The following is a 9,624-nucleotide window of genomic DNA, read 5'->3' as shown; positions in this document are numbered from 1 at the left end:
TATGTAGATAGTGTAAAGTGTAATTTATTCCTGTGACCAAAGCTGAATATATATTTACTCCAGTCTTCAGTGTCACATTATCCTTCACAAATCTCTCATATGCTGCATTTTTCATTAAGACAAACTTAAAGTTTCAGTTTCAAACAATTTAACAGTTTGTTGTTATGGGCCGCTTTGTGCCAGAAAGTCCTGGGCAACGTTTTTGCTGCAGTCTGCCCCTGTATGGACTAATCTAACTCTTGGGGATAAGTTGAATAAGCTAAAGTCCTAAAAATCAGCATGCTCCTTTTAACGAAGGTAGAAAACCTGAAGTCAGAGCAATAATGCATGAGCAAACATTTGAGACTTACAGCTTCAACAAAAAGGATACATGACAAGATGACTGTATAAAAAGCTTTATTTGCTTTGAGTGCGGTATCCAGCACAATCAAGGACAGGGGGATGTATATGTAGTCTCAAACAGATCACCTGAAAAAGGGCAAGAAATGAGCTGGATCATGTTCTCCAGGAACCTTAGCCAAAACCATGGCTGAGTGATGAAAGCTTACTTGGCTGATAGTAGTCATAGACTTGGATGACCGCTGGCTTGAGATTTTGCACAGCAAGAACCCGTTTCAGCTGTAGCTTGTATGCCATGGGAACATTTTTGGGAACCTGTGGGACACAGAGGATGAACAGCAATGCAGACACTATATTCCCTAGCATCTATAGTCTTACCTCTTTCAGATACACCAGGACATTATTGTCTTCGGCATCAACCCGCTGCACTAGTGGGACGTATGCGTCGGGTGGAGTGCCAAGCTGTGAGGAAAACACCGATTTAAAACAAGCTAAGCATGTGTATTTTTCCCAAGCCAGCTTGAAACTCACCGGAGATGCATCTGCTGTGAAACCTGACAGGACTTTAATGTCCACTATGACCATGTTAGTACTTGGTTTTGCACCGTTGTATCTGAATGAAGAGGGAATAAAGAGGCTTGATGGACAGGAACAAGATGTTCACAACAGGACACAAGGAGCAAAGTGGTTCTTACTTCACTGTGAAGGTCAACATGAGATTGGCACCAAGAAACTGACAGTCTCCAGTTACCGCTGCTACAACGCTCAGTGATTTGCCACTGCTTTTAATGGGTGCCGGGATGTTGTAGAAACATGCAACCTGTGAGTGCAATTAAATCAGAACAAGAACTGGAATGGGTACAAGAGACCGAAATATAGGAGACAACTATACAGACCTGTACAGATACACAGGGGGAGCCTTTCACTTTAATACTGTATTTGCCTGGGACATTCTTCAGCTGCTGCTCCTGATACAGCAGACGGTTGTCCCGTGTCACACTGAAGTCATAAAGGTCTCCTCCAGCCACCGAGGACTGTACAGTAACGGTGCTGGATCCCCCCAAGCTAAACACCCTAGTGGCGTACAGGGACAGAGCCTGAAGAGCCACCACCGTGTCCTAATAACAAAACAAAAAAATTAAAATCCCAAATCATATATGGATGATTGTGCTAGTCTTTGGTAGTCCAATTCACCTGGGTGGAGGAGAAGCCTCCATAGGGATTCTGCTGGGCCACGAGCCAGTTTACAATGCGGTTAGCATAACCAAGACTCTCTGTAGAGAGAGGCTGCACAGACAGAACCGCTAGCAGCACATATGAGGTGATCTCAACTGCCAGAGTATCCCCAGATGCAGTTTGAGACCAATGGAGTTTAACACCTTAGGATGAGACCAAGAATGCCAATGCCAAAAGATCTTGATTAATAAAATCCCAAACAAAAGGCTGGGAGAAAAAAAAAAAAAAAACACCTTCAGAAATTTCAATGCGGTTCAAGGCGTTTAAAAGCTGCAAGCGAGTGTTGGCCTCTCTAGCCAGACTGAAAGTGTAAGCGAGCAAGGCAGTTGTATAAGTGTTTCCCAGGTTCCCAACAGCAGACCTCAAGCATGACAGTGCACTGCTGACAACATTATCCTGAAAGCAAACGCAAAACCTCAGTCTAGAGCAAACACAGGAAGCTAGATGTACAGAAACAGGTGGTTGTTTTACTGTGACAGGGACTCCTAGTTCAAGCAGTGACACAGCAATATAGGCGGTCATAGTCACATCATCACCAACTCCACCCTAAGACACAAGCATAAGAGCAGGTGAAGACCTTGTTTTTCTTCAAATTTGCCATAATTGAGGAACATGCGACACCTTCATGTCATTGTGGTACAGAGTTCCCTGTGGAATGAAACATCCATCAGAACCCTGCCCGCTCATCAACCAGTCCTCTGCACTCTGAAGGACGTTAGGATCAATGAAGATGAAGCGCCTTGCTAGGCTGAAACACCTCAAGACAAAGGCGGTCAACCTGGTTGTGAAAGAGGTTGATAAATAATAAATTACAAAGCACTGAAAAAGGACTGAATTAAACTCACCATGTATTGGATGCATCATAACCAAATGTGCTGTATGAACCATCACTGTGCCTGTAGTTCAGCTGTCCTTGGAATCCTTTTCAGAACCAAAGAGAAAAGAATGCCTGTTGCACTCAAATGGGAAGAGAGGGAATGAATGTCCATGGGGTTTCATCCCCAAATACTTGTCCATACCGCTCTGAAGGTAACCCGTGGCAGTCCCTCGGATGGCTGTTGTGAGCTGTGCTGTCACTTCCAGGTATTGCAGGATATAAATATTGGGAGCAAGAGCAGCCATATTCTGTTCGCCGCAGCCAGATGGCATTCGCAATAACCTATCCAGATTCTTTAGTGCACGGCCCATTATGTCCCCTATGAGACGATAATCCAGAGCGTATATGAACCCAAATCAAAACCAGAGTAAATCAGTTTTAGTTTACCCTCAATTAATCATTTTACCAAGGACTGAAATTGAGCATCTGGACGATCCCTGGATCATCTCTGTAGGAAGAGCCACAATCACATTTTCTGAAACTGTGCTTCCTGCAAAACAAAAAGAAAGTCAGCATTGAAGGCTTGGCTTATGTTACACTAAAAGAGGAATGGACAACTCTGGACCTCAAGAGATCCCGAAGACCTCAATCAGCCTGTACAGGTGTGCTGATTAGAGTTGGTGCTAAACTCTACAAGAAAGTGGATCTTGAGGGCCAGAGTTTTCCATCCCTGCAGTAAAAGTCATGAAGCGCAAACAAACCCTTTGGACACAGTAACCAACTCTGGGTGCTTGTCCTTTCAACTCCTTCAGCCTACAGAAGCAATAAATGTCACATCTGTAAAAAAGGTACCATCATAAAGCTCCAGAAGGCTGGTTAAAAAAAAAAAAAAAAAAAAGCACTGACCAGGACAAGTAGACTGCGTGTGACTAAATCAACGCGACCTCTTGTTGGCACAATTGCATTCTCATTGCCACATGGAATCCTGGATGGAACAGCCTGAGCACCAACAGTCACATTGACGGTTCCTGCAATGGCAGAAAGTAAGTGAGAAAAACCTCTTCCACTAAGTTTAGAGAAAACTGAAACTGACCAAGAACAGAAGCTGTGAAGACCCATTTAAAGGTCCTTCTCCCATTGGCACAGAGACATGAAATAGGAGGAGTCTGTGATCTAAGAGTGAAGTCCAGGGACAAAGCCGGAGTTACTTGAACCTGCCAATGAACAGCACTAGTTAACAGAGCAAAGAAAGGAGGCATCTAGAAATAAGCCATTATAGAAATTATGGAAATAAGTGAACCCAGACCATGATGCATTTGGACAGATAGTTGAAGACCGTGGCCTTCAGCTCAAAAAACTCCCCACGGACAATGGAGTAGGGTAGGGTGAGCTCGAGGAAGAAGGGTTGGAAGACCGTCAGCAGAGCAGGAGGAGCTAGACCGAGACCTTTGGAGGACAGACAGAATGCCTCAGTCTCCCATGTGGTGATTGTGTCAGGAACCTTGAGAGGAACTTGTGTGGAACCAGAGTCCCTGTAGAAAGGACACCAAAAAAAAAAAAAGTAAAAGGACAGACTAAGGTATCATTTCTTCAGCAAGTGGCTTTAGATGGGGGCAAATACTGATACGTGTCACTGACCCAACTTTAGCAAGTTGCCAGATCCAGGTTTCTGGAAAGTAGGTCCTGGCTTTCACATCAAAACTGCTCAGACCCTCCCCTTCAGCTCCTGGAGCCATTTCAGCCATTGCCAAGGCTTCAGGACGACGAAGATACATCACTGTAAAAAACAAAGATAGTTCCAGTCTATAAAGAGTCAAGTTTAAAAAAAAAAAAGTATGCATTCAAATAACATACCATCAAGGAAGTTGCGATAGTAATTTAGGCTTCTGTACGTCAGGCACGGAGGTTCTCGGACAGGCAGATTTGTTGCAATCTTAATCCCCACACTCTGTCAGGACAAGAGGTAAAAACATAAGTTGCACTTGAAATCAGTGAGTATTCAGTGACTACACCGTTGCAAACGGTTTTCTACCTTAAAGGCTTCAGAGGCTTTGTCTGTAGGAACAGCTCTACGGGGTCGAACACTCAGACACTTTTGTTCATCCTCAACACCAAAGGGATAATCTGATAGTGATCGCACCGGGAGCAAGTTGAACACCTAAGAACATGCAATGTCAGCAATGGATTCAAATCCACATGGTTTAAACAAAGTCTGATCAGTGGCACATGGATACCCTTTCAGCAGTCAGACGTCGTCGTGACTCCATAATCAGGACACTCTGATCTACAGCACTGAGACCACACAGAGATCCTGCTTGAGCAGAGACAGTTAAAACATTGTCCTCATCAGGAACAGCCTTGGCTTGAGAGAACCGCAGTGAAACCTGGAACAAAAACAGATCCCAAGCTGTAGAACACGTCACTGCTCCCCACATGAAAGGGGGGGGGGGGGTAGTCGAAATCCTAGGTCACATCATACCTGGTTTTGCAAACACGTTTCAGTGTCAAAAGATGCACTAGCAGCAACCACATTCTCACTAGGCAGAGCACAGTAGGCCAGAATCTGCACTACTGGAGCCAAAAGTGCACTGACAGACAGTTGGAAGGACACTATGCCATTTGCGACTGTATCAGAAGCCCTTGCTTGAACCCTCTGAAAACCATGAAGGACAATCACTCCTTTGGACAAGACCTGAAAAGAAAGTGCATAAAAATTACCAAACAGACCAGCAGTCAACAAAAATCATTAAAAATGTCCACTCACCATATAGATGATGTCAGTGTTGTAGTCACCAGTCTCCCCAACAAAAGAATACTTGATGGTCACTGGAAACGTCCCACCACATTTCAATGGCTGATCAAGCTTCACTATAGTCAGCTCACTAGACGTTGGGTTTTCGGGAGTAGCAGGTTGGAGAAGTGGAACTACTTTTGAATCTGTGGTGAAGTATGGGGATTTGTAACCATACACAACCTGTTGAGTCGCACTTGCCTGGGGAACAAATGAACAGCATTGGGTTCCTGCAAAAGGTTACACTTAACGGGAGCAAAAACACCAAGTTCTTACCACCAAACTAAGATCAGCTTTAGGAAAACTAGTAGTGTTGAGGGAGAACGTGGCCAGACCATCCTGGTTTGTTGTTAGATCGAACAGCAGTTTGTTGGGCCACTGGCTACCATCCAAGAGATAGACCGTGTCGCTCACCATTGGGGTCCCATTGAAATAAGATGCAAAGATCTGTTGGGAAAGAAAGGTTAAGAAAGAACACCAATGTGAGGATGTCTGTAACGAGTTGAAATTCTACTTGCCTTTCCATCAATTATTAATTCAGGTTCAAAAAACTCTGGGAGGTCTGCTAACTTGAGCTTGCCAACTTCAAATGTGATGGACACGGATGCAGATTTTGACATGACCACATCTGGGAAAAGTGAAACCACAAACATGAGCACACCAAATAAACTTCCAAATACACGCCATTGGTTCAGATCAGCCAAGAGCTCACCCGTTCCCTCCTCAGTGACGTTCAGGCCAACAAGAAACACATCTTGCAGATTATTCTCAAATCTGGTGTTGAAAAACACTGACGTACTGAAGGTAAGAGAGGCACAGCCAGTGCTATTCATCTGGTGGCAGAACACAGGGGGGTCATGTGAAAAACAAAAAAAAAAACAACACAATTATATACACCGTATAGCAGAAGTCACACCTTAGAGGTTTTACTCAGGCATAGACGGTTTGCCTCAGGAGCCAAAACAAATGGAAATGGTTCACGACACACTTCCACCAATGCTTGACCAGGTACAGGTTGCCCATAGGTGTATCTGGGAAACATTACAAGGAACAGAAATCAAGTAGTGACCAACCACAAGACAAGTGTAGCATCAAGAAAACAAAAAGTCACTCACTTTCCACAAACCTCAACGGTCAGTCCCACATCTCCAACACTACACACCTGTGGTGTGCTTACGGTTACATCAAACTTGGGTAAAACTAAGCCAGAGAAGGAAAAAAACAACCTCAGATCTGCTTCTGCAATTTATAAAAAAATAACAAATAAAAAGACTTGCCATATTTTTTCACTTCAAAATCCTGGGAAGTCATTCGATCACCAATAAAAGCCATCAGTGTGTACATCCCGCTCTGAGCCTCTGGGTTTAAAACATGAGAAAGCTCCAGTATCCAACTCGTTGAGGAAACGTTTGTCCACTGACCAATCCGGTTGTTATGATGGTCCTAGCAAAACCATTAACAGCACAGAAAGCTTTGATACCAATGTGAAATGTACAAAGAAAACATCCAGAAATAAAGCTTCATCATGTATTCAAAGACTTGCATTGGAGCAAATTCTCACCTCCACCACAACCAGACTGTACTGCAAGACACGAACACAGGAATATTAGGCACTGACTTATGCAGTATACCATTTTTTTTTTTAAATGAACGCATAGTTGACTGAAAGTTTGCACATTAAAAACTACACCTGTAATTTGTTTAGAGTAAGATTAAATATGACAAGAGAACATGCCTTACCATTTGATCAAGAGGCACAAATTTGTCATCCATAGTAACAACTCTGAAATTAACTACAAAAAAAGAGAAATTCAATAACACATTCATTACGATAGACACTTGAATCTGAAATCGTAGTACACATGACTTTCTACACTCCTAGAGTTCAATCAAGGGTCCTTTGTAGCTCACCTTTTTGTCCAGGATTGTAGATGGGTTTCTCCGTTTGGATGAAGGTCAATGGTAGAAACGCTTTGAACATGACTTTCCTCTCATCAGTCACTTTGAAGAACCGACCTTGAACGACCACCTGCAGTTTCTGCACCGACTCTCCTTCTACTTGAGGAGCCTGTAGAGAAACAGGTTAAAAAAAAAATGTACATCAAACCAGACAAAAGTTCCAGGCGTAGCACGATAACAGACCTTGAAGTTAAAGCAGCGGTGAAACTCTGCAAGAGCAGATCTCTGCTGCGCAATCTGAGTGGTCTGGTTGTCGTCATCAAGCAGAGAAATGGTCATTGTGAGACTCTCGTTGGGTTTCAGAAGACTTGCACACAATTTTGCATCAGAGCCAGACTCAACCACTGCAGGAAACGTCACCATAAAGAACCTGTGGTTTAATTTCAGAAGCCATAAGGAGTCAGGTACACAACAGGTCTGCAGGCACAGAAAGAAGATTGCTGACATTTAGAACGCCCAATAGTACTTACGGTCCTGATCTCGGCCCATCCAAAGGAAAAGGAGGTGTTGGTTCATCAAATGGAGGCGTTAGTTCATCAAAAGGAGGTGTTGGTCCATAAAAAGGAGACCATGGTCCGCCAAAAGGATATCTTGGCCCATCAAAAGGATATCTTGACCAATCAAAAGGATATCTTGACCCATCAAAAGGATATCTTGACCCATCAAAAGGATATCTTGACCCATCAAAAGGATATCCTGGCCCATCAAAAGGATATCCTGGCCCATCAAAAGGATATCCTGGCCCATCAAAAGGATATCCTGGCCCATCAAAAGGATATCCTGGCCCATCAAAAGGATATCCTTGTCCACCTAAACGATGTCTTAGTCCATCAACAGAAAACCAGAAAAGGACTACAATGAGTCCTTTCCAAACACAAATCTCCTTCACAGCCATGAAGAGTGATCATCCAAGAACAAGAATGAATTGAGAAACCCTGCAGACGCACCAATGCGATCCACCACTGTTTACAGTCCTACAGCTTCTCTCAATCAGTCTAAATCTACCATGATACTGCAATATTTAAACACTCCTGATCAGGAGGAATTCATTAAGAGACATTTTATTAATTAACCTCCCAGCTGAAAGTGATTTTTTGTTCACTTGTCAATCAATGGCATTTGCAGTAAAACGGTGGTTATACAAATAGTAAAAAATCCATCACTTTAACTGTAATAAAACCAGGCAGGGAACATTTTCAAAAGGGCGTTTATGAATAAATACACAAACTAAATCAGAATCAGAATCAAAAAGAGCTTTATTGCCAAGTGTGCTTGCACACAAAAGGAATTTTTCTTGGTGTTGAAGCTTCCAGTGCACATATACAATACAAACACAACAAGAACATAGTAATACACATTCTAAGAATAAAAATATGAAAATAACAATAAAAAAATAATAGGTCACAGTTACGTTTAGTCAGAATAAACATTTACAGATTATAAACATATTTACAGTATGTGAGTAGTATGAATGAATATAAATATAAATATCTCCTGAGTTTAGAAGATATTGCACTAAACAGTGGGAGTATTGCTCTTACAGGCATATGCCTTGGGGGAGTGGGGGAGTGTATTTTAACTGTTCAAGAGGGAAATGGCCTGTGGGAAGAAACTGTTCCTGTGCCTAGATGTTCTGGTGGCCAGTGATCGGAGTCGCCGTCCTGATGGTAACAGTTCAAACAGGAGGTGTCCAGGGTGAGCGGAGTCTGTGATGATTCCCTGCTCTCTTCCTCACTCTGGAAGAGTACAGGTCCTGGAGGGTTGGCAGGGAGGCACCAATAATCCTCTCCGCAGTCCGGATTGTGCAATGTAGTCTCTTGATGTCAGATTTGGTAGCTGAACCAAACCAGACAGTGATGGAAGAGCATAACACAGACTCAATGACAGCCAAGTAGAACTGAATCAGCAGCTCCTGTGGGAGGTTGAACTTCCTCAGCTGACAAAGGAAGTACAGTCTCTGCTGGGCCTTTTTCACAATGGAGTCATTGTGATTGTCCCACTTCAGGTCCTGAGAGATGGTAGTGCCCAGGAACCTGAATGACTCCACTGCTTCCACAGTGCTGTTCATGATGGTGAGTGGGGGAGAGCTGGGCTGTTCCTCCTGAAGTCCACTATCATCTCCACCGTTTTGAGCGTGTTGAGCTCAGGGTTGTTATAACTGCACCAGACAGCAGCTGTTCAACCTCCAGTCTGTAAGCAGACTCATCACCGTTTTGGATGAGGCTGATGACAGTGGTGTGGTCTGCAGATCTCAGGAGCTTCACAGAGGGGTCTTTAGAAGAGCAGTCATTGGTGTACAGGGAGAAGAGCAGCGGGGAGAGAACACACCCCTGGGGGGCGCCAGTGCTGGTAGTGAGAGTCCTGGATGTGAGTTTCCCCAGTCTCACTCGCTGTTGCCGGTCTGTCAGGAAGCTGGAGATCCACTGACAGATTGAGGATGGCATGGAGAGCTGGGTCAGTTTAGCTGAGAGAAGATCAGGCA

The 9,624-nt window shown here is 43.7% G+C and overlaps 1 protein-coding gene across 1 annotated transcript; it reads right to left on the bottom strand.

The window, feature by feature from the left end:
- Positions 1–427: 427 nt before the first annotated feature.
- On the bottom strand, positions 428–7,505 carry LOC307135898 (alpha-2-macroglobulin-like protein 1; the record flags this gene model as incomplete). Its single annotated transcript, XM_079832616.1, has 33 exons — positions 428–468; positions 549–654; positions 718–801; positions 871–952; positions 1,035–1,159; positions 1,236–1,457; positions 1,534–1,718; positions 1,809–1,971; positions 2,047–2,121; positions 2,197–2,353; positions 2,421–2,496; positions 2,595–2,771; positions 2,859–2,942; positions 3,154–3,205; positions 3,299–3,420; positions 3,486–3,606; positions 3,699–3,924; positions 4,031–4,169; positions 4,247–4,340; positions 4,425–4,550; positions 4,627–4,776; positions 4,872–5,084; positions 5,157–5,384; positions 5,460–5,630; positions 5,702–5,811; positions 5,896–6,016; positions 6,100–6,214; positions 6,299–6,383; positions 6,461–6,626; positions 6,745–6,765; positions 6,924–6,976; positions 7,095–7,251; positions 7,326–7,505. 33 exons carry the CDS (start codon positions 7,503–7,505, stop codon positions 428–430), a joined length of 4,227 nt encoding a protein of 1,408 aa, XP_079688742.1.
- Positions 7,506–9,624: the final 2,119 nt, after the last annotated feature.

This window comes from Gobio gobio, assembly GCF_949357685.1.
Source record: "Gobio gobio genome assembly, chromosome: 1".
Taxonomy (NCBI): domain Eukaryota; kingdom Metazoa; phylum Chordata; class Actinopteri; order Cypriniformes; family Gobionidae; genus Gobio; species Gobio gobio.
Note: the sequence above shows the minus strand (reverse complement) of the source record. Positions and strands in the feature narration are given on the sequence as shown.